Source organism: Citrus clementina, unplaced genomic scaffold (genome assembly GCF_000493195.1).
Source record: "Citrus clementina cultivar Clemenules unplaced genomic scaffold, Citrus_clementina_v1.0 scaffold_3, whole genome shotgun sequence".
Lineage (NCBI taxonomy): Eukaryota > Viridiplantae > Streptophyta > Magnoliopsida > Sapindales > Rutaceae > Citrus > Citrus x clementina.
In genome coordinates this window covers 48,941,668-48,964,847 of record NW_006262339.1, presented here as the reverse complement: position 1 = coordinate 48,964,847, position 23,180 = coordinate 48,941,668, and the positions used below count along the sequence as shown (strand labels likewise).

The 23,180-nt window shown below is 36.9% G+C and overlaps 3 protein-coding genes across 11 annotated transcripts; 2 read left to right on the top strand and 1 right to left on the bottom strand.

Annotated features, from left to right (window-relative positions):
- The first annotated feature begins 1,725 nt into the window (after positions 1–1,725).
- On the top strand, positions 1,726–9,646 carry LOC18045892 (signal peptide peptidase-like 4). 2 transcript variants are annotated; one of them, XM_006444962.2, is made up of 15 exons: positions 1,726–1,812; positions 1,956–2,434; positions 2,979–3,137; positions 3,262–3,373; positions 3,949–4,068; positions 4,250–4,401; positions 4,534–4,716; positions 5,451–5,485; positions 6,122–6,284; positions 7,176–7,229; positions 7,595–7,687; positions 7,798–7,940; positions 8,320–8,390; positions 9,000–9,083; positions 9,245–9,646. In XM_006444962.2, the coding sequence occupies exons 2-15, from the start codon at positions 2,300–2,302 to the stop codon at positions 9,346–9,348; spliced, it is 1,608 nt and encodes a 535-aa protein (XP_006445025.1). In that variant the 5' UTR covers positions 1,726–1,812; positions 1,956–2,299; the 3' UTR covers positions 9,349–9,646. The 2 variants fall into 2 exon arrangements, with proteins under 2 accessions (XP_006445025.1, XP_024042754.1); XM_024186986.1 differs by lacking the exons at positions 1,726–1,812; positions 1,956–2,434; positions 2,979–3,137 and having other exon boundaries at positions 3,315–3,401.
- A 1,501-nt stretch (positions 9,647–11,147) lies between these two features.
- On the bottom strand, positions 11,148–15,691 carry LOC18045891 (SKP1-like protein 21). 8 transcript variants are annotated; one of them, XR_002906618.1, is made up of 12 exons: positions 15,398–15,552; positions 14,693–14,742; positions 14,458–14,583; positions 14,083–14,307; positions 13,629–13,820; positions 13,433–13,543; positions 13,170–13,248; positions 12,536–12,639; positions 12,244–12,425; positions 12,000–12,133; positions 11,349–11,582; positions 11,148–11,236 (listed from the first exon to the last, which is right to left on the bottom strand). XR_002906618.1 is itself a non-coding variant. In XM_024189299.1 (12 exons), the coding sequence occupies exons 4-12, from the start codon at positions 14,491–14,493 to the stop codon at positions 11,500–11,502; spliced, it is 1,146 nt and encodes a 381-aa protein (XP_024045067.1). In that variant the 5' UTR covers positions 14,494–14,583; positions 14,693–14,742; positions 15,398–15,459; positions 15,588–15,691; the 3' UTR covers positions 11,149–11,499. The 8 variants fall into 8 exon arrangements, 4 of the variants coding, with proteins under 4 accessions (XP_024045067.1, XP_024045070.1, XP_024045068.1 ...); XR_002906617.1 differs by having other exon boundaries at positions 11,149–11,297; positions 11,375–11,582; XM_024189299.1 differs by adding an exon at positions 15,588–15,691 and having other exon boundaries at positions 11,149–11,582; positions 15,398–15,459.
- A 3,843-nt stretch (positions 15,692–19,534) lies between these two features.
- LOC18045890 (probable glycerol-3-phosphate acyltransferase 8) lies at positions 19,535–23,074 on the top strand. The gene is made up of 3 exons (XM_006444958.2): positions 19,535–20,052; positions 20,258–20,570; positions 21,957–23,074. The coding sequence occupies exons 1-3, from the start codon at positions 19,745–19,747 to the stop codon at positions 22,833–22,835; spliced, it is 1,500 nt and encodes a 499-aa protein (XP_006445021.1). The 5' UTR covers positions 19,535–19,744; the 3' UTR covers positions 22,836–23,074.
- The last annotated feature ends 106 nt before the right edge of the window (positions 23,075–23,180 follow it).

Sequence of the window (23,180 nt, the reverse complement as noted above, 5' to 3'; positions counted from 1 at the left end):
CGCTCTCGCTCTCGCTCTCGCTCTCTCTCTCTCTCTCTCTCTCTCTCTAAGCAACTGAACCCATTGGACATTGTTCTCTCTCTACCACAGAGAAATTTCTCTTTCGCCTGTAATTTCTTTAAGATTTATTTTGAATTCTTTTCCTTTAAATTTACTTAAAAGCTTTTTGTTTAAGGCAATCATAATTAAGCCACATGAATTGTGGTATGGGTTTTTCCAAGTAAGACCCGAATCCCTGACTTGAGCGTCGGAGGGTTCTCACCGGAAAAACTTCCGGCACCTCCTGACCGTTGGTTGTGTTCACAGGCTCACAGGTTATCTGCTCATGGATTGTCTGCTCAAGGGTTATCTGCTCACAGATCGTCTGCTCATGGGTTATCTGCTCATGGATTGCCTGCTCATGAGTTCTCAGCTTATGGATCGTCTGCTCACGGGTTATCTGCTAATGGATTGCCTGCTAATGAGTTCTCTGCTCATGGATCGTCTGCTCATGGGTTATCTGCTCATGGGTTCTCTGCTCATGGATCGTCTGCTCATGGATTATCTGCTCATGGGTTTTCTGCTCACAGAACATCTGCTCATAGAAAATCTGCTCATGGTGCTAACTAATCATCAGCTTCCCACCAAACAAATTTAATGATGATGCAGGGACCTGAGATCTGACCAACTTATCCGGATTTCTGCATCAACAGTGGCTACAGTTAAAAAAAAAAAAGAAAATTAAATCATCAGATCAAATGCCGATTAACTAATATTGATCCCTGAAGTTTCAACAAGTGGTGGTGGTGGTGCAAAAATCGGTATTGTTAAGTTGCATTTAGAGTTCAACTAAAACAATGTGAACATCTGATCGGCGACTGACCCCTTCCCAGATTATTTGTTTTTGCATGTTTTTATTGGATCCTAAGCTACGATAAATACAAGTGAAGAAAATACTGAGAATATTTTCATATATGTATATGTTTTAATTGTGTGATTTAGTTGACATATAAATCTTGTCCAGCTTGTACACTATGTGATAAGCAGTGCCATTTTGATTTCTTCAACGATTGTTTACGTGCATGCCTGTAAGAATTAACTCACTCCCTTGGCACAAACCCCATTTTTAAACGAAAATATGATCTAGTCAAACGATCTCACGATGACACATTATCGGTGATTTGATGTCACCGTAATTAGAGTTGACTTTTGATCCCTCCGCCAAAAAAAAAAAAGGTTAATCCGATGAGGTCGACCCCATCTGATCATACCAGTAATCCCCAACTCTCACAACTGGTCAAATCTATCCTCCCACGTGTAAGACCAGACCACTATCAAGTGTGGATGGATGATGCATGTGCGAGTAAAAAGTTGTATCCATGTGGGGGCCCCTCCTTTGTAGCTTCATTGCCGTATCTTTGAAGAAAGTTCATTACTCAGATGAGATTAATCTCACTGAGATTTGATACGTGTCACGACATAATCGATTTGGCTCATTTTAAGTGGAAAAAAAAATGACATTTGCATATGGAAAACCAATAGTTCTGTAACACGTGCTATGTTCATGTGAACTTGGCCTCAGTTAATAACATCAAAGGAATTATCTTTATATTGCCGCCCTTATCCGTACGGTCCATACGGAATTTTAACGTGGTAGGACGGTCTCCGGTTGGCATCGTACAGAAATAAATAAAGAAAATAGACAGTTGTTGCGCCACGCGCTTACACTTTTGGCAACAACTCCGCGGCGAGTGGTTGGGCTTTCACTGTTTGTGGTGCGTACATCCGGTCCTCCTGCACTCACTGAGGCTTTCACACCTCGTGACGTATCTGGTATTCTTTAATTTGTAGTTTTTGTTAAACTTGTCAATCATTCATATCTTGTAATCTGTTTAAACTTATCGATTATGTGTTATCTTATTGATTTTATACCTAATTTTTTTTAACCATTACTTATTATTACAAATATTTTGCAGGTACCCAAATCACACACGGTTCCCGCCAATCAAATCCGCAGCATTTAGGCCATTAACTACACGCACAACTTACGCGCGTACAAATGCCATGAAACGAGTGAACAACAGGTAACGAACGGCGTGCGTGTTTTTCATGTCCAAAGGCAACCTCCTCAAAACGACAAAGGGTAGTAACGAAGGAGGTGGGAGGGTCACCGATATTTTGGTCTTCCTGAGCGTTTCCTCTTCAAATTTTCTTCATTTCTAAAAAATCCAAAACCCTCCTCCTGGTTTCTGCTCTCACAAAAAGAGAAAAAAGAAAAAAAAAAAGCAAAATCCCTAGGTATTTGCTTTTCGCTTTTTTAATGGATACAAAGAGAGTAATAAATATTTTTATTTTTATTCTGGTTTCGAGTCCATGCTTGGCGTCGGCCGGTGACATAGTTCATCAAGACAACAACGCGCCAAAGAGGCCTGGTTGCGATAACAATTTCGTCTTGGTGAGTAGGCTTAGTTTCTGTAATCTTTCAATTTTCTGCTTTTCTCTTTTTTCTTGAGTCGGTTATGTTTCAGATTTTGTTGTTACCGTTTGGCTAACGATAAAACTGGATAGTGACTAGAGAGGGGGAAATTAGTAGTTCAAATTTTTATTGTGAACTGAGTAGAGTGCAGAAGTGGCTGTTTAGGCTTACTTGAGTTCGAGGTTTCTTGTTCAATTTGGGATAATTTTCGGTTTTTAACTCTTGATGCCGTTTTGCAACTAGATTTCAAGAATATGAACATGTTTTAACGGCATTCCTGTTGGTCTCTGAGAAAATTGGGGTACGAGAAAAAGAAAATCAAGATTCTGTTGTAAATACTTAATGCTGTTAACAGAAAAATGCGGTGAGAATTTGGTTGAAATTTCAGTGAAAAGTTTGAATATTGGAGCGATAATTATTTTACTTTTGGCCTTGTTGGAAGATGGTTTCTTCTTCAATTTAAAGTTAATGATTAGAGTCAGTTAATGATAGATTTGATCAATTGATTAGATTTTGTTTATAGGTTAAAGTTCCAACTTGGGTTGATGGTGGAGAAGACACTGAATATGTTGGTGTTGGTGCTCGTTTTGGCCGTACCTTGGAAGCCAAGGAGAAAGATGCCAGCCAAAACAGACTTGTACTAGCAGACCCTCCTGATTGTTGTAGCAAACCAAAGAATAAGGTTTCAATTTTGACTCATTATTATACTCTTTCTGCTAATGAAGTGTGCTTTGATTTAATAGCTAGCTTTATCATTTGTCGTCTAATGTTTGCTGATAATTGTTGGGTGCCTTGCCTTTCTATAGCTCACGGGGGAGGCTATTCTGGTGCACAGAGGTGGTTGCAGTTTTACAGCTAAGGCAAATTTTGCTGAAGAGGCAAACGCTTCAGCCATCCTCATAATAAACAATAAAACAGGTGTCTGCATGTACTTTCACTTCTCCTGGTATATATTTTGAACTGCTTGTCAAACTCTCTGTCCAAGAGCTGTCAAAAGTGTGCTTCATATCCTACACCTTTTTTGGCTACCTGTTTAATTTCTTAAAGGCTTTCCTGCAACAGCCAGATTATTAGTTGTTTTATTTTTTCGATATTGGCTGATGGATGAATACTTTTTCAGGACATAGCATTTACCTTTTTAATTTGGAACAACACATGCAGAAAGTCCTATCTTTGCCAATGACTTAGTTTCTCTATTTCTCTATCAGTGTCCTGCTCTAAATCTTCAAAAAGGTTCAGTGACCAAAAATAGAGAACTCTAGTAGACCTATTTTCTTAGAGATTAAGCCATTCAAGTACTCTTCTGTTCATGTTAGTGATGCCAATTTGCCTCCTTCTTCTGTTACCTTGAGTAATGCATCAGAGCTAAATTGAATGAAACATTGACACAATCGTTAACAATAGAGAAAATGATTAATGGTGAAAAGAATAGCATACAGAATTTATTAAGGTAAAAACATTTCTATGTTTTAAATAGAATTTTAATGCTGCAGAACTTTTCAAGATGGTTTGTGAATCAAATGAAACCGATGTAGACATACGCATACCTGCTATTATGCTCCCTCAGGATGCTGGTGCTAACTTGGAAAAGCTTATAAAGAACAACTCTGTAGGTATGCTTTCCCTTATCTTGGACATTCCTTTGAAATCAGTCTTGTTTTTGGTATGGTTATGATGTTTCTGTTGACAGACACCTTTTTGGATTAGTTTCCTTGATTGGTAAAGTGGATCCAGCATGTTGATACAATGGGTTTCTACTTCTTACTTATTTGGGTGCCTATCCCCCTTCTCCAGTTTCTGTGCAGCTGTACTCTCCACGCCGTCCGGTGGTTGACGTTGCAGAAGTGTTTTTATGGCTTATGGCTGTTGGTACTATTTTGTGTGCTTCTTACTGGTCTGCATGGACTGCCAGAGAAACAGCAATTGAACTGGATAAGCTATTAAAGGTTGGCTTGTGCATTTCCACCACTGGTTATTTGTCTGTCTTTATGAAGGATTCTTCATGTGCGGACATGAATTCTTGTGAAATAGATAATTTGACTCTTTATATCGATACATGGACCCATGCTACTTTGCAGGATGGTTCAGATGAATTTTCAAACATGGAAGGTGTTAATTCCAATGGCTTTGTGGACATCAACATGGCTTCAGCAGTTTCCTTTGTTGTGATTGCCTCATGTTTCTTGGTTATGCTTTACAAACTGATGTCGTTCTGGTTTATTGAGGTTCTGGTGGTTCTATTTTGCATTGGTGGGGTAGAGGTACGTTAGTATTACATATTCATTCTTAGTTCATTTATTCAGTGCAATTTCAATTTCTGATGATTCCATTTCTCCCCTTCCTACTACAAGTTTTGCTCATAAGGGGGGAAAAAATCTTAAGACAAAAATTTTTTAGAACAAGTCCTCTATCTTGTGCAAGATGTTCATTTGACTGATTTACAGTGAATAAGTAGTTCTGAATTTGTCTCTGGTATCATGCATTGTACTCTCACATGTCCATAATTATGGTTACTGTCCTTCAGGGTGTTGCTAATTTTGTGAAACCTTGTAGTTTGTGTGGAGAACCACACAGTTTTTCTGAAGTGTCATTCAAACTATGTACATTTCATACACTTTTGTAGTACCAAAAATTGAGTACTAATAAATTGACATTTGATGTTAATTTTCTAATGATATAGACAAAAGGGAGAAGAAAAATATCTTAAAATGTTCTACTAATAAATTGCAGAATGACATGTGCCATGACCAAAAAAGTATCCAAAAAGTCCAAATTTAATTATTAAATAAGACTTGGAGCAGTAGCCCAGCTTTCCTGGATGCCTCCATATTTATGGACAATTAATTATTTAAATGATTGGCGAAACCCTCTTTTGTTTTCTATTTGAGACTACTGTTTTGAGCATATGACCAAGATTAATTGGTTGCAAATCGTTATCTTTCTCAACCTTCTTTTGCCATGTATGACGAACATTGTAATCTTTTCCTGCTTTCAGGGCCTACAGACCTGCGTGGTAGCATTGTTATCATGGTATGTTTATTCCTCCTTTTGTATATGCTTTTTCCCCACCCCTATCTTGTCGCTAAAGGACAATTATCTCTATGAGGAGGAAAATTGGATTTTGACATTATTTTGTCCAAGCATGGTCACAGATGTATAACCTGGGGGCTTTCCATTTCCATTCAGTGTGTGGCAGAACTTTGCATGTCCATGAACACCAATTTATGCATCACCCTCCACAAGACCTTTGCATTGTGCCATTATAATAACGGAACAAATGTTGTCAAAGTATACAGTCATTGCTATTCCGGACCTTGAAATTTGTCTTGCTTCTGATTGTTATACAGCTTTTAATGCGTTTGAGAGTAATAAAAAAAATGATGAGTTTAACCTTATTAATGTTATAACCAACAGAATTAACATCAAATGTCATGCATCCTACTTAGAGATGAGGGTGGGTTTCTATCAGTGGTAAAAAAATATTTCTCATTTTTCTGAACTTAAAATGTATGCACTTTGAGGATTACATAATATTTGAGCTGTTTTAGTTTATTGAAAAGAAAAGATGGTAGAAAAGCTTGCTGTCTCTTGGTCTCTATTCTTCTTCTTCAATCTTTTTATCCACAGGTTATAACAAATACGGAACTGACAACTAAACAAATATAGTTTCAGATGGTTTCAACATGCTGGAGACTCGTTTATTAAAGTACCATTCTTTGGAGCTGTCTCATATCTCACATTGGCTGTTTGTCCGTTCTGCATAGCATTTTCTGTTGTTTGGGCTGTTTATCGCCGCATATCGTTTGCTTGGATAGGTCAAGACATCCTTGTAAGACAAATTTTTATCAATTGCCTTAATATCTTATTCTTGTTTTTTCTCCATTTTTGTGAAATTTCCATAATTTCAGCAATCAACTTGACACCTCCCCCATTCTCAACCCCTTTTTATCCTTAGTCATTTCCAATTTATTGTTGCAACTCCCTATGCAAATAGTGCAGCCTCTTTTCCTCTGTACAGTTCATGAATCAACCTATTAATTTGCTTAGATGTAGTACCCAAACAAGATATGAACCACTGTTTGATAAAATATGATATAGGCAAAGTAAATCTTGATCTTTTTCTGAGCCCATAACGAAGATGAAATTTGGTAGGCTACCATCAAGATTTTTTTTTTTTTTTTGGCATAAACATTTGTTTCAAGGTTAATGGGATGATAAGATTAAGGCTCAATCAGTATGTTTATCTGATGTCTTATTCTTTCCCCGTATATTTACAGTGGCATACAAGCTCACGTGGACCCAAGACTCACCTAATAGGAAAAAAAATTCTGTAACTTGTCAGAGGAGTCTCGTTCTCTGGACTTGTGAATACATAATCTGTCATGGACCCAAGTAAAGCACATCTTGGGTTAATACTAGATAGTAAATACATATATATTTTCAAGGTTTGGATGGAGATGAGAAACAACCTCACCCACTATACATGAACTCTCGCCCCTTATTATTACTCAAACTCGGGTGACCGTGGGTGCAACGTGCATTCACGGCCAACCGAGCTAGGGCGAAGGGGCAGATTAGTATTAGAGATCTCAGTTCTTTATCTACTTCTTTTCAAGGCAATATTTTCTAAGTTATAGTCTAATATTGCTCCAAACTAATGGCTTTGTTGCTCCCTCACTGTTATTCATTTAGATTTTTTTTTTTCCATTACTTGATTCAGGGAATTGCATTAATGATCACTGTTCTTCAGATTGTTCGTGTGCCAAACCTCAAGGTGATGATTCAAACTCATTTGGCCTGTGCCGGGCCCTGTTTAGAAATATGTGTTTTATTGTCATCTTTGATCCTTTCTTGAGAGTATTTGTACAATTCTTTAATGTACACACCAAATATATATATATGGCTTTTGGATATTCAATTTTTTATAAATATCATGAATACTTTATCAGTTTCTTAAGAAAGGTTATATTCCATTATTTCATTTGCATATGGTATATACAAACAAATTGAAACCATGCATCCAGAGAATCTAATGATTTAATTGTGTATATGATGCATCAAACTTACTACAGTGATTAAAAAAATGTGCTGAATAATGCTTTTTGATTGTTTTTGTTTTGGAAAAAATAATGGAATCAGGTTGGAACAGTTCTTCTCAGTTGTGCTTTCTTGTACGATATCTTCTGGGTGTTTGTTTCTAAATGGTGGTTCCATGAGAGTGTAATGATAGTGGTGAGTAATTTTCAGAATTCTGTTGTGATATCTTAATCCTTTAAAAAATATATGTTCTGTTCTGAAGGCTTGTTATCCGGATTGTTGTTCTCTTGTTTCCTTGTTTGTAGGTGGCTCGTGGTGACAGGAGTGGAGAAGATGGTATCCCCATGTTATTAAAAATCCCACGATTGTTTGATCCTTGGGGTGGCTATAGTGTAATTGGTTTTGGTGACATTATATTGCCAGGACTGATCGTGGCTTTTTCACTAAGGTCTGCTACTGTCACTTAAATCCATAGTGTGTGTACTGTGAAAGGGTGTCATAGGACCTAGGATGGCCCTGAGCATAAAAGACTGGCTTGCCCTATTAAGAAAGTTAGTTTGGGGATATGATGTTTCATTTCTTTATACGATTTGCCTTGTTAAATTATTAAATAATTGAACTTATGATTCCACTATGGCACGAACCACAAGAACTGAACTCAACCAGGAGCAGGGTAGAACAGGAGCCATTTACTTTTTATCATTTACCTAATATTATACTATTTGCAAATTAAATGAGTTATGAGCATGGTATGTAACTGTGGTGGTCTATCTGTCAATCAAATTATTGTCTGGTTCCATTCTTGTTTATGCTTTGTTTTGTTTCAGGTATGATTGGCTGATGAAGAAAAATTTTCGTTCAGGATACTTTGTTTGGGCAATGACTGCTTATGGTTTAGGTATGGGAAAAGCTAAATTTGTGAAACTAGAGACTATTATTCCATGTTTATATAAAGAGAGAGTAAAGCTTTAAAAGCCTGTACAATTGTTGCAAATTTGTGAGTGTAGGCACATTTCCATTTGTACATGGGAAATAGTATTCTAGATGTCTCAGCAAGTGGTCGTCAACAGGAAAGTTAATTAAAGCCTGCATAATAACATCTCCTCCTTTGCAAAGAAAAGAGAATTGTTAAGAAAAGAACAACCTGGCAAAGTCTTTTCATACCTGTTTTAGTGTTTTAATCTGGACCGCAATCAAAAACCAAATCCAGTTATGGACCATCTGCAATGCCGAAGATTAATGATGATATATAAAGAACTGATGCACCCAACCATCTCTATGGATTTCTCTTTTTATTTTTTATGGTTTTTTGGGTTGTACGTGTGGGGCAATCATTAATGATATTTGATGTACTTCCAAGTAGATAATTGTGAACATTTGTTTAGAATAAATGTCCATAAAGCCATTGTTCTAATCCTCAACCTATGTCATGTATTACAATTAAGTCAATTGTATTGTAGCCTTGAATTGTCGATTGTCACATGTCTGAATGACTCTTGCTTCGCAGGTCTCCTGATTACGTATGTGGCATTAAACCTCATGGATGGACATGGCCAACCAGCATTGCTTTACATTGTTCCATTTACACTTGGTAAGTGGTGCTATCCTGAGAAAGGTTTACCCTGGCATATACAGTGTGAATCTCTACCTTGATGTAAAATGAGCCATTTCTTTTCTTCCAGAAGTTTCAATTCCAACATTTTTCTGGACTAGTCTTGTTATCTGTAGTTACATATGTGGTGATGGATGCAGGAACCTTTTTGACCCTGGGAAAAAAGAGAGGTGAACTTAAAACGCTGTGGACAAGAGGAGAACCAGAGAGAGCCTGCCCGCACATCCAGCTTCAATCTTCATGAGTATAATAAATAAGGGTGATTTCTCACTGTAATTTTACGATGGATTTAGTTGTTAACACTCAAGAACCTCAAATACTTTTGCACTGTTCAACAAATTATAGGAAAGCATGTAACATTTGCTGCATAGTTTAGTACACCTTCAAGTTCAGGAATGACCTAAAGAACAAGGTGCACTTGCTATCGGTTTGACTAATTGCAGGAGGACTCTAAAACCATTTGCTCGGCGAAGCCCATACTAGAGTTTAAATGAACTTTTGTAGGCTGTGTATACCTCCTGGCGCTAAAAAGAAAAACGATATACGAGTGTCACCGTGAAATTATGTAGCTGAAAATGATGTCCAATTATGTAGCTGGGCAATCAACTCTGCAGTGCGCCTGCCTTAAAAGGTTCCTGTATCACTTATAACACATCAAGCCTATTCATTTCTGCAATTAATTCCATGAGAAGACTCGATACAAAGGAGAACGGAAACTTGATGTGTTATAACTAACTTAAAAATTGGCTTTAAATCAAAATCAATCGAGCATAAGCCTTAGATTGCAAAAGATTTGTAAGTACATGTAAACTATCTAAGCCTTGGGTACTTTTGATGCAAGCCTTTCTTGTGTGCGGAATATTTTTATTGTAGTTGATTTTTTTTTTTTTTTTTTTTTTTTTGAGGATATCTATTTTGGCAGTCCCGAATCTTAAGGGGTAACGAGATTTGAATAATAAACGATGTAGCTCCAAAATTATACGAATGTTAATTGGCAGAGTTTTTGTTTTTGATGGTACCGGGCCTTATAAACCCTGCCTTTTACTTCCTCAGCTACACCTTAAACGACTGATTTCCAATGAAAGCTGCATGATATTTACCTGCACTCATTTGAGTTCACTAGACGCATGGCAGCCGTGCCTTTGGCACTGGCACGGTCGAGGAGAGAATACACGTATTCTCTGATTGAGCTATGGCCGTCATTCAGAAGACGAGAGTGGATGAGAATTTTGAGCATTCCACCGACACAGCCAACACAGCCACTATGCTATTACGAATTTGGTTGAAAGTTGAAAACAAACAAACAAATAAATAAATAATGTAATCTTTGTTAATGATTTGAAATCTCAATAATTTAAAAAGATACTGAGAGAAGAATAGGGATACGAGTGACTGCTTTAATTTTATAGAGAAAAAAAGTTCACACAGAATAACGAAAGTATCAAGAGTGAAAATTTTGGGAAATTAAAAGATTTACAAGTGAAAAGTGTCTGTTAAATACAAAAAAAAAAAAAATGTACTTTTCATATTAAGTGGTGTATAATTGAGAAAGAATTTTTAGAGGATTTTAAAGGGGCAACAATTTTACAACTCGGACAAAATAGCAGCCACGCGGGTTAGGGAGACAGCGATTCAATAGAATACGCCTCTGTATCTTCCGCATCCGGTGTTATTAAATTCCTAATCGCAAAATTCTCCATATGTATGTACAGTTGTACACAGTAGATCGCCTCTTATATTGTCAAAGCAATCCCACGGATTTACCTTTCAAAGGATCTACGGTTTCCATTAGCAGTATCCCATATGACTACATACATATTGTTACATCTTCACATACACCCTAAACAAAGCGCATTTATAGGACCATGACAAGACCATCCTGCATTTGTACAGGCATTGCAAGTACGGCAAAACTTACCAAAACAACAATGAATAGAAAAAGTATACAAATCCTGGGAAAAGGAAAAAAAAAAAAAAAAAAAAAGAATCATTGTTGCACAAAGGATGTGAGCCAAGCAGCATTTTTCTTCTCCTCTCAGCGTCTCAGTGTTTAAAGGAAGAAAATTTCCCCTCAAGGCAAGCTGGTACAAGCTTTGACAATAGGGCCAAACTGGCTTGCAGAAACTTAGTTCCTTTACTAGTTTTCCACCACAAAAGTACAATAATGGCTTGCCTTTTAATCAAAATTGCATTCTGCCGAAGCACAACCAAATAAAATTGAAAATAAAAAATTGGAAAACTTACATGTGGATCCAAAGTAACAAAAATACCTGCTCCTGTAGATGCCACATACCCCTTCTGTAAGCATCTGATCAAAATTGTTCCAGCCATTCGGCTGATCTGAGGGTACAAAATCATTTCCGCTCCGGATCTGGTCCTCTCCATGCAAACAAATTTACTTTGTGAGTAATGTGGGATATGATGGTAACCGCTCAAATGGTTGCTGTTCTAAATCATACTGTACAGTGTTGCTTCTAGCTGATAGATCAACAAGTAATTATCATTAAAGAGTAAGTTATCTGCAAATTTGTGGCTCTTAAGTTGAAAGGAAAAATTAATTAATTGCGTTCTGGTGGATGAGGGTAAGGTGGGAGTGAGACTGAGACACAACAGTAAGTTGACAGACTCATGTCACAATTATAACATAAAGTTCCAACTTTCAATTACAGAACAGATTACCTATTTACACAATGACAAGACCCAGAAAGTAGGATCTACTCAACAATCTCATACTTCCCAAAAGAAATCAGGACACTATTTTCACAGACACACACAGGCACAAAAATGAATAAAAATAATAATAACATATTAACATTGATCCAAAAGGAAACAGAGAAAAACTATATCACGTAACTGTATAATAGAGGGAAAATAAATAAAGAATAGTTAACATACTTGCATATCTTCTTATGGTGCCATTGCCCTTCGTGGAATGTCGTAGAGGCTTCATATCATGACCCAAAGATAGAATCTCTTGCATCCTTTCAGGCCAATCTGAATTCAGTCTGCGGGCAAAGTCTTCCACTTCCCTACATTTTATGTTATGCAAGAGATCAAGATTCTTTTCTAAAGGAGATCCAAATAGATAAAGTTTGTAGAGTCTACAAGTACACTCCATAGCCGAGGGACACAGCCTCACCGATCTAGTTTTTCCTTCAATGCTGGATCAATCTCATCATCTATATCAACATCATCAAAGTCAACCTTTCTTACAAAAATGCCATCCTCCATGTTTTGCATATTTGACGTCTCTCCAAGATCAGTAGAAAATTTGTTACCAACCTCAGCGCTATGACATACGAAATTAAGCCCATTTGACTCCTATGGCATGTGAAAAGAATCAATACCTAAACTATTTAACGCAGCATGTGTTCAAGATTTAATGACGATCACAAAAGAAGATGAAAGAAATAGTACAAGAGCCATCAGACCTGTTTATCGGTTTTAATGGATTCGATTGGACAAGTGTCCTTTAATTGATCTTTTTTCCTTTGGTTCTTCTTTTTATTTTTGGAAGATTTAGTCCCCTTAGAATCTGTCAGAAATAATTTCACACCAGCATTGAGGTTCAGGAGGAAGTAGAGCAGAATAAGGAAGACTAAGAGGCTGTAATACATGTGGGCATCAAATATAGTAATATAGGAATCTATTAACACTAAATATTTCATGGAAGTACTAACAGATAAATTTCATGACATAAATTATGTCAGCGTGTATGTATACATGTCTAATTATGAAAAGGCTGAAGCCACAAATTTTCCACCATATTGTTACTCAATCAAGTAGGTTAACCCCCAAACTCAAATAAAACCTCATAAGGAGAAGGGGAAAATAGAAAAGAAAAGCATTACATCATTGTGTGTGTGTGTGTGTGTGAATAACATTTAGCTGCAATTTTATATTTAAACGTGAAGAATTCTTCTGCTAATTTAAGCTGGCCAATGTACTTCTGACTGTTTATGTAGTAGCAAAAGTTTTATCACAACAGAGAAAGAGGCAAAAAAGAAAAAGATGACACTAAAAATTAAGCATACAGAGTACAGTAGAAACAATAACCAATAATACCTCTTTCGCCTCCATTAATAAATTGCAAAAGGTCATCAACCGAACGCTCATCCACACGCTCTTCTTCAGACTCAACATTCTGAAACAAATGAAGGGTCAGATAAGTGTAATCCCAACACACACGTCCTATAAGTTTAATATTTAGCAAATGACATGCATTTGATTTGCTATGCAAATTCATGTCAAAATGCAAACTTGGAGAGAATGTAAGATGAAGGTCTAAAGAACGCAAAAAAAGAAAAAAGAAAAATTGACACAGCCACCTTTAATTTCTCTCGCTCCTTCAGTTCTTTTCTCTTCTTTGCATACAATCGGTTCAGAAGTCGAATCCGTGGATCATCAGTTGTATTTTTCAGAGGCTCCAACTTCTCTTCCTGAAGAATAGTATCTACGTTATAATTATAAACAAATGAAAAAACAGCTTGCTAAGCAAACACAATTCCCACAAGCACCAGACACCTCAGTAAGATCATCAGGCAAATGAAATATCTCACGTATCTCTTCGGGGGTTTTCCCTTCAATAATTCGTGCAAGTGCACGACTAGTAAGGTCTACCAAAGGCTTCAACTGAAGACTGTCAGCAGCAGATGTCAACTCACAAAGCCTCTTGGTATCCATTCGAATGAACTTCTCATCAAAAGACTTGCGCTCCTACAAATACAAAAGGAAAAGTTTTAAGTAAATAGATGGTCCAACACTTAAACTAAGATATGCTCCAAACAGTTGGCCCTCCCTAACCTTATGACCTTCCAAAGTAACAACAAGCAGTGAAAATGACTAAATCCCCAGAACATGGTAAAAAATTGGTCCTGACTTATATGTTTTACAAACAGAATGAAAATGCCAATTTTAATGGCAAGAGAAAATATCAACCAAAGGAAAAGGAAAATGACAATTCGGAAACATATTGCACCTTATTGGAACTGCCTGGCACTTGATGAAATCTGCAATAATCAAGAATTAAGCTTAACATGGCAGGATTGACTCGTTGTGGAAGAGATATAGCATAGTTCTTAGATGATCCCATGCCCTTTTGTATAACTTCTTGACAGATCAAGGGGCAAAACATGGCAACCTCTTGCTCCACTTGTTGGATGGAACCATCTGCTGTCTGAAGCCAGATGTATGACTTCATCATCTAAGAAATGCACATGATAGCATAAAAGTCAGTTTTGACATATCGAGAACATGCAGACAAGACCACGGAAACAAACTGTCCAACAAAATGAGATTTTTCACTTATGGAATTATACGGCAGAAACAGTTCATAGAACATCAAAGAGTATACCTCAGGCTTAATCACAGCCATATCAACTTCTGACATTAGACAATATACTTGAACCACCAAGAGAAGTACTGATAGAGGTCCTTTTCAGCATAAGATATGCAATCGTCAGTTCCAAAGGTCAAAATCCTGAACTCAGCAGGTCAAACAACAAACCTTCTTAAACCACTGAGATGCTAAAGAACTTAAATAGTGTTCCATGTACAAGCCAGCATAGCAAATTTCCAATTCCACAAACCTTGATATCAACAGCAGTTATCATAAAGTTTCTTAAGCAGCATCATCGAGCTGGTAAAGTCAAAACAATAAGAAATGTCAAAAATTTCAGCAAGATCACTTCAGACACATGTATATGGAAAATTATTGCATTAATTTTCGGAGGAAAAAAATGCGAGATTCCATGAACAAGAAGGCTATAAGACAAGTCCCAAATCCACTTTGAATGTTATTAGAGGGTAGTATAGATGATTATAACTGCTGTTGTTTATTCTTTCCCACGAGTTTAAGCTTCTGGATTGACGGTAGTTTAACATTTTGTTAGAACCTATTTGACCCGGTGGGTGGTATTTGAATCCTAAAAGACTTTTAAAAAAAAACACTATTTTAATAACTAGACTATACAAAATAGTAATATGGCCCTATGTTTGGGCTAATCTCAACGTTCCGGATCTCATGTCCTAAACGTCAAACACCCTGACAAGTGAAAATTTAAGTTCCTTCAATTTCCGTCATCACCTACAGTTTCTCAGTAGCCAAACAAGTCCTACATACAATCGCTGAAACCTAATAATTAATAAATAAACAAATGACAACAGCTTCTCGTCTTACTTTCCTGCATCTTCGAGCAAGCAAGAACAAACACGCAGAACTAAAATTCCACATGACAATTAAATAAAAGAGAACCAGCTTAAAGAAGAAAGAATGAATGAACGACGTCGTGTACCTTTGGAGAAGAGATGTTGACTCGTGAGAATTGGAGAGACACATTCGGCGGTTGTCGGCAAGCTGAGAATGGATAAACAGGGGAGAGAGAGAATTTATAAGCGACGGGGGAAATTTAAACGAAAAAAATAAGAAAAAAAAGATGATGGGACTACAAAACAAGTTAAAAAAAGATCTGCTCTCTTACTTACAGGAAGATTTTGTGTGTCAAAAAGTAGTGCGCTGTCTTAACAACGCAGCGCGAGGATCTGATGAAACATCAGAACGCAAGCGCAAGCGCGCGCACGTGAACTCAACTCCCCTCATTACTACTACCATATTATTTGGCTATTTGCTATTCAAAAATGATATTTAGCTACTAAAAGGACCCTATTATCAGTACTATGAGTAGGATTAGCCTATAGTTGCATCCGGCCATTGGATGCACTTGAATTGGTGGGGTTTATTAACATTCAACGACTGAATGTAATTGTGGCACAGTATTACAGTTACACCACAGGTTTTTTCCTATGAGTATTATCATTTTGTACAATAAATAAATAAATAAATATATATATATAGAGATAAATTATACAGTATCCTCTTTTAATTTTCAAATATAGGTTTTATTTACCGTTTGCCTTCCTTCGCTCTTTCATTACATCAAAGTCAACGGTTCAACGCTATTTTACTTCTTTCCATTTTCGTTTTGACTTTTACGGTTTCCTTACAACACCTGTACCTTAAAAAATTGAAAATAAGAACAGTTTTGGGCCAAGAAGGTCAATTGTTTTCTTGGGCCCGTTGAATGGAGTCTTTCGGTTTCGTCACTGTTACGATTTTGGTTCCAGCCGATGTCAATTTGGGCCAACAGGGTTATGTTGGCCCATAATCCAAGCCACAGTGTTTCAATGCCGACTTGGAACTTGCACAAATGAGAAAGCTTTACAATGATATCATGTATTTTGTGCAAAACCATGTGAAGCCTGTTACAGTGTTACTCCTTGCAATTCTTCTTTGCTTCTTTGTAACACAACGCCGGGTGGTGCTGCTCTTGTGTGTGGTAATACAGCTCCAGTGGTGCAAAAGCCTTTAAACCAGCTGCTTGGGTATTATCCTACTGACACTGCTAATAACCATAACCAAGCTACCCATCATTAAGCTCATGTTTTGAACTCTCCTACCCCTACGTCAAAAAGCACTTTCACGTTTCTTGAAGAACCGAACAGCAATAGCTGCAAGACTGCTGTTTGGTGTGCCTCTACAATCCAAGAAGAGAGTACACCCAGCACATGGCCTATCTTATTGATTAGTGACGAGAAATAATAGTTTTGCTCTTTAATTAACGGTGCTGCTTTACCATAAAAAAATAAAAAATACAAAAGAGCATCAGCGTAGCATGATATATATAAACAGATAATGAGTAATACTGACTGAAAAAGGATCAAAACACGGCCCACGTGTTCCACTCATTAATTAAGCTTTCTGAGCTTCAGTCATGGACTCATGGTCTTTCTATAGAGCTGGAAGTAAATGCTGAGTTCATGGCCACTTTCATGCGGCTTTACATCGGTGTTAATTGTGTACAACGTATATTATGGGCGGGGCGTGAATTCCCAGCATCAATCTGAAGTGAAAGCACTCACGTGCTCCTCTCTGTTGGTGTTCAGAATCAGGGCAGTGCTTGGGCCTTCTACTTGGTGGCACCATCTTTGTTCGTGTTTACTGCGGTGCTGGTATCTCAGCTCATCAGGTTAATATTATAATCACATCACCGTTTGTGCTTGTCTGTGATGTTTTCTCAGCAACTGATTGATTGATGCCAAGAGAGATGCTTATTTTCATGACTCCCATGTTCGCTCGGGTAAAAGTGTGTGTGTGAATTCTCCTCTACCAATATACATATTGCCACATTGATGGAATTAATTAAACAGCATAATTTTAATTTCTACTCCTTCCTATTGCTATGACTCTTACCAATAAATTTTGATCATCCCAAAAGCTTAAATTATAAGTTCCGTTTGACAGATTTTTGTTTATTTATTTATTTTTAAAGTTGTGGGCGCAAGTTGTTTTGACAACCATTCACCACTGCTGGCACGGGACAGGCAGCAATCCAGCGAGCGAGCGAGCGAGCTTTGCGACTCGTGCATGCTATCATGTACGGCAAGAAGAAACCCAAGAACCACCTGGTGAGTGAACCTTTTTTTACTAGATTAACATGATCGATCATGTCAATTTAATTAATGGTGTCTCCGTGGAACTTCTGTTATCGCTGCACCTACCACCAGATAGTCCTCATAACCGTCCCTTTCAAGTCTAGAATATATATATATACATATATACGTTACATATATATTTGCTTGGTATACTACTTGCTAGCTAGTTTCTCAATGTAGTATTAAATCATGTATGAGTAAGTATATTTTATAGTATATATACATATCATGCTTCCGAAAGGATGTGCTCCTCTTTTGCTAGGTTTTGTGTGTACCAGCCTTCTCTTAGTGTGCTTATTATCTCACTATATTTAGTTTCTAAATATAAACCAATTTGTACTCTCTTCTCTAAATAATGTAAGACATTATTTTGAAATAACAACGCATATTTTTAATAAATTAATATTAAACTTTCAATCAATAGGAGTCCAATTTGCGAAACGCCCGGTCATAACAAAGAAGTACAGACCCATAATTAGTAAGAGTGCAAATTTATTGTTGAGGTTGGTGGCCGCTGCATTAACCAAACTTGAAGGCCCTCCACATGTGCCTGATTGCTCATTTATTGTATGAAAGCAAAGCCATTAAACTTTTGTATCAACTCTCAACCAATTTTCGCTAAATGCTAATCCACCCATTAACTAAAATTCTTTCTCCTTGGATGAAATTTTGAATTCGCCATATCCCATAAAAAGAACCCTCTGATTTTGGTCTTTTAATCTGACAAAGAGGAAGATCAATGGAACCCAACCCATATCCATCTACCTTAATAAAGTCTTAAACCAAAAATTGCGGCTTCTAATGAAAATGGGTAACGTGAATTATGATTTGAAGGAGACATAGTTTAAGGAATTGTGCGGCAGTCATCCATTCAATTAAGGCAGTACCAATAAAGCACTTGCTTGAAACATAAGGATCCAACATGTGCGAATCGTTATTGCGGTGTAAATTAAACATGCAAAATTAGCTACCATTTCCTCATGTATTTAATAGTGACTATCCTAGGACATTTAGCGTTATTGATTTTTATGTACAAATACATAAATAACTCAAATATGAATTAAATGGATCAACACGAGTCGATGAGCTCGCACCAACATTGAAAATGTCGGCATTTCAATCGAAATAAACATATCTTATATCAATACTTATATATATAAGATTCCCATTATCCAAAATAATTGTTAGTTTTCATCTATAAAAGTGTCTTAAATAAATGTTAATGAATTAGAGTACGCAATAATTAGGTTGAGATTATTTGTTGCACAGAATTAATTGTGCTCTGGTGAGGAAAAAATTTTCAAGTTAATTGCAGCGAAATTCATATACGAAGTAAGTAGTTAAAATATTTTTAATCCGAGAATTTTCAAATTAAAAAAAAAAATAAAATACAATTTAAAGAATTTTCTGACTGGCTAGGGAAAATTTTTGGTCAAAATGGAATTAGGGATTAGCTAGCCAAACTAAACAAACCCGTAAAGGAAAAGGAAATTAAATACTACACGCAAGCTATGCGTCAAATATAAAGTATTGAAACGAAGTAATTGAGGCATAGATTAAGAAAGTAAGGCCACCAATAAAAAGCAAAAGACTTCTTGAGCTCTTCAAGGCTTCAACTACTCCAACTAACAAGATAAATTTTATTACAATATATATATATATATATATTTTACTAATTAACATCATCCAACGGCCAACAATAATTAACAACATATAATGTTCCGTTGACGACCATGTCCATTTAGTACCAGCAAAGTAATTTATTAATTATTTCCCGTTGATCATCGTGATATTATCAACTTGATCACGATAATTCATCAATTCACTCATGAATTTAAAGATTAATCTAAAATAAAATGCATGATAACAAGAGAGTGGTATTTACGATTACAAGCTCAAAAAGGTCAAATTTCGACTTCATAAATAACCGTTGTACTCGCACACCGTCGAAAGCCCAATTACGTAATTTCACCTCTTCAACGCCCTCATTTAAAACTGGCGCTACCTCTCCTCTCCTTTAACCACTAATCAGTCCTCTCCTCCATGTGTCTTTGGCTCTGCAAAACTAAAGAGAGATAAAAGAAGCTTCAGCTTCAGTTAGAAAGAGGTAGAATTAATCGTTAACATAAATTAACGGGTGGTCCGAGAAAATGAGTCATAAACCGGGCCGGAAGTTTCCGCCAATAACGGAGTGTAACGGGTCGGCATACGGTTCGATCGCCGCTGATCTTGACGGCACGTTACTTGTCTCTAGAAGTTCTTTCCCCTACTTCATGCTCGTGGCCGTTGAAGCCGGTGGCCTTCTTCGCGGTCTTGCGCTTCTAGTATCTCTCCCTATCGTCATTATCGCTTACCTCTTCATATCAGAAGCTATTGGTATTCAAATCCTTATTTTCATCTCCTTCTCTGGCCTCAAGATCCGAGATATCGAGCTCGCTTCTCGTGCCGTTTTGCCTAGGTAACAGACCATCAGCCTCTACAAAACCATTGTGCTTACTTGATAATTAATTAATCTCAATATATATGTACATACGCACACACACCAAAGTATCTTAAATTAAGAGAACAAAACCCTTATTCAACCTGACAGTTTTGCAATCGTACGTGACGTGTTACTGATATTGTATCACTTGCTTTCACGTATCTAATTTATTGGTAGCTAGGTTTTATGCGGCTGACGTGAGAAAGGAGAGCTATGAGGTGTTTGATAAGTGCGAGAGGAAGGTGGTGGTGACGGCGAATCCGACGCTGATGGTTGAGCCTTTTGTTAAAGACTTTCTTGGCGGAGACAAGGTTTTGGGCACGGAGATTGAGGTGAACCCCAGGACCAAGAGGGCTACGGGGTTTGTTAAAAGGCCTGGAGTCTTAGTGGGGAAATGGAAGAAATTGGCCGTTTTGAAGGAGTTTGGAGAGGATGCTCCTGATCTTGGCATCGGGGACCGCCAGACTGACCACGATTTCATGTCTATTTGCAAGGTCTGTGCCTTTTCTTACTTATAATTCTTCTTTTCTTTTTCTAGTGATCTATATATGTATTTAGGAAATGTTCTGATTGATAATCATCAAGATAAATCTGGTGACAACATAAATTGTGATATAAAAGCATCTTGTGTGCTTTCATACAAATATGCCAGTGCATTCTTTCCTTAAATTTTGTCTTAAGTTTAGTACCACTACAGTTGCACATGAATTAATTAGAATTATATGATGCATGGTTGGTGAGAAATTGACTCGGCCGGTATTTTTTTTTTTTTTTTTTTGTTAGTGGTAGTATCTTAATATTAGGGGTGGGCATTTGGTTCGGTTCAGTCTGAACCGAATCGAACCGAACCATATTATGATAATTTGGTTCGGAGCAAAAAACCAAATGGTTCAAAAATTCTGAACCATTTGGTTTTTTAATGGTTCAAGAAAAAATTAAAATTAAAATTAAAAAATAGTTCATAATTTATCTTCTTCTTTTTTCTATTTGTTAGTTAATACATGATATTATATATGTCATAGCATACACTTTATTTTATTGTTGAACTTTATTATTTTAATTTATTATTGTTAGATTTTATTATATTGGTTATTATTTATGAATTTCTAGATTGTTTTTTTAATTTATTATGTTAATTTACTATTGTTAGATTTTATTATGTTGTTTATTGTTTGCTAATTTATAAACTTAAGATTATTGTTGTATTAATAGTGTATTATTATATTATATTTTTTTATTAAATAATGAATATATAGGATAAAATCAAACTAAACCGAACCGAGCCAAATTAATTTAGTTCGGTTCGGTTCTATAATTTGATTCGCATTTGGTTCATAAATTAATGAAACATTTGGTTTCAGTTTGGTTCGGTTCGAAGGCTGAACCAAACTAAAATAAATAGTTCCCACCCCTACTTAATATATATGTATATTTCTTTCATATCTTCGTTTGCATGACTTGTTTAATTTGTTGCTGGAAAGTGAAAATGCTGGCCACATATAAAATTGAACAAGATGAACTAAAATGAACGTATTAGAAGATCATGATCCATGAAGGCCGAAGCAACATTAATTATCCAATTCTAGACACGATTGATATGTGTTTGGTTCAAAATTTAACCCAATAGGACCCACGTTCTTAACCATTCTCAACTGCCTTTGAAAAAAAAAACTAAAGATTGGGTGGTCCATATATAAGGGACCGTCCATTTAGAAACTTTATTGTTGGGCTACGCTGTCTTCAAATCGTGCAAGGACCATTTTCTATATTTTGTTTTGTTTTACGGCACATAATAATAATAATAATAATAATAATTAATTGGTCTGAAATTAATCGTGATATCATTCATAATCATGTGTGTATGTGAATGTGATAAACAGGAGGGTTACATGGTGCTTCCAAGCAAATCAGCAAAGCCATTGCCACGTGATCGCTTGAAAAGCCGGATAATCTTCCACGATGGCCGTCTAGTTCAGCGGCCGGACCCACTTAACGCTTTGATCACCTACATTTGGCTGCCATTTGGATTCATCCTTTCAATCATCCGCGTGTACTTCAATCTCCCTCTCCCCGAGCGCATCGTACGTTACACTTACGAAATGCTCGGCATTCATCTCGTGATTCGTGGGAACCCACCTCCTGCTCCATCTAGTGGGTCCCCCGGCAATCTCTACGTTTGTAATCACCGCACACCGCTCGATCCAATCGTGATTGCCATTGCGCTTGGACGCAAAGTCTCGTGCGTTACATACAGCGTAAGCAAACTCTCGAGATTCCTATCGCCAATCCCGGCCATTGCCTTGACTCGGGATCGCGCGGCTGATGCAGCTCGTATATCAGAACTCCTTCAAAAGGGTGACCTAGTGGTGTGCCCAGAGGGGACCACGTGTCGCGAAAACTTCTTGCTGCGATTCAGTGCTTTGTTCGCAGAAATGAGTGATAGGATTGTACCCGTGGCAGTCAATTGTAAGCAAAATATGTTTTACGGCACGACCGTCAGGGGTGTTAAATTTTGGGACCCTTATTTCTTTTTCATGAACCCGAGGCCCACCTATGAGGTCACATTTCTTGATCGCTTGCCGGAGGAGATGACGTGTAAGGCTGGGGGTAAATCAGCGATTGAGGTGGCGAATTATGTGCAGAAGGTGTTGGGTGATGTTCTGGGATTTGAATGCACTGGATTAACTAGAAAGGACAAGTACATGCTGCTTGGAGGAAATGACGGCAAGGTGGAGTCCATGTACAACTCTAAAAAATAAGAAGGCCATTTTTGTCAAACTCGTAGGGTATTGGGCTCATTTTATTTTATTTAGTCCACAAGAAACTGAGTCTGGTTAATTAAATGTTTTTAAATAGCATTATTTGTTGTACTGGAAATTATCTCAAGGGGAATTACTTGGTAAGTGTAGAAGAATTGTTAGGATTTGTGGTTTTTTTTTTTTGTTTTAATGTAAAATTACCAGCGTGGTTGAATATTTGATATATCCATGAACAAGAAGCAAATCGAATTTTCTTAATTAAGCCCAGTATCATTCTTTTATGTCACTGATGCTTTATTTTCTTCTATTGATTTTTTTGTTTAATTTTTGTGTACTATTGTATTA

Coding starts and splice junctions, on each gene's coding strand:
- LOC18045892 (XM_006444962.2), top strand. CDS start 2,300: ATGGATACAAAGAGAGTAATAAATATTTTTATTTTTATTCTGGTTTCG. Junction 3,374..3,948: donor CATAATAAACAATAAAACAG/GTGTCTGCATGT, acceptor TTAATGCTGCAG/AACTTTTCAAGATGGTTTGT. Junction 4,402..4,533: donor AACTGGATAAGCTATTAAAG/GTTGGCTTGTGC, acceptor GCTACTTTGCAG/GATGGTTCAGATGAATTTTC.
- LOC18045890 (XM_006444958.2), top strand. CDS start 19,745: ATGAGTCATAAACCGGGCCGGAAGTTTCCGCCAATAACGGAGTGTAAC. Junction 20,053..20,257: donor TCTCGTGCCGTTTTGCCTAG/GTAACAGACCAT, acceptor ATTGGTAGCTAG/GTTTTATGCGGCTGACGTGA. Junction 20,571..21,956: donor ATTTCATGTCTATTTGCAAG/GTCTGTGCCTTT, acceptor TGTGATAAACAG/GAGGGTTACATGGTGCTTCC.
- LOC18045891 (XM_024189299.1), bottom strand. CDS start 14,493: ATGTCAGAAGTTGATATGGCTGTGATTAAGCCTGAG. Junction 14,308..14,457: donor TGGCTGTGATTAAGCCTGAG/GTATACTCTTTG, acceptor TGCATTTCTTAG/ATGATGAAGTCATACATCTG. Junction 12,426..12,535: donor CCATTAAAACCGATAAACAG/GTCTGATGGCTC, acceptor CACATGCCATAG/GAGTCAAATGGGCTTAATTT.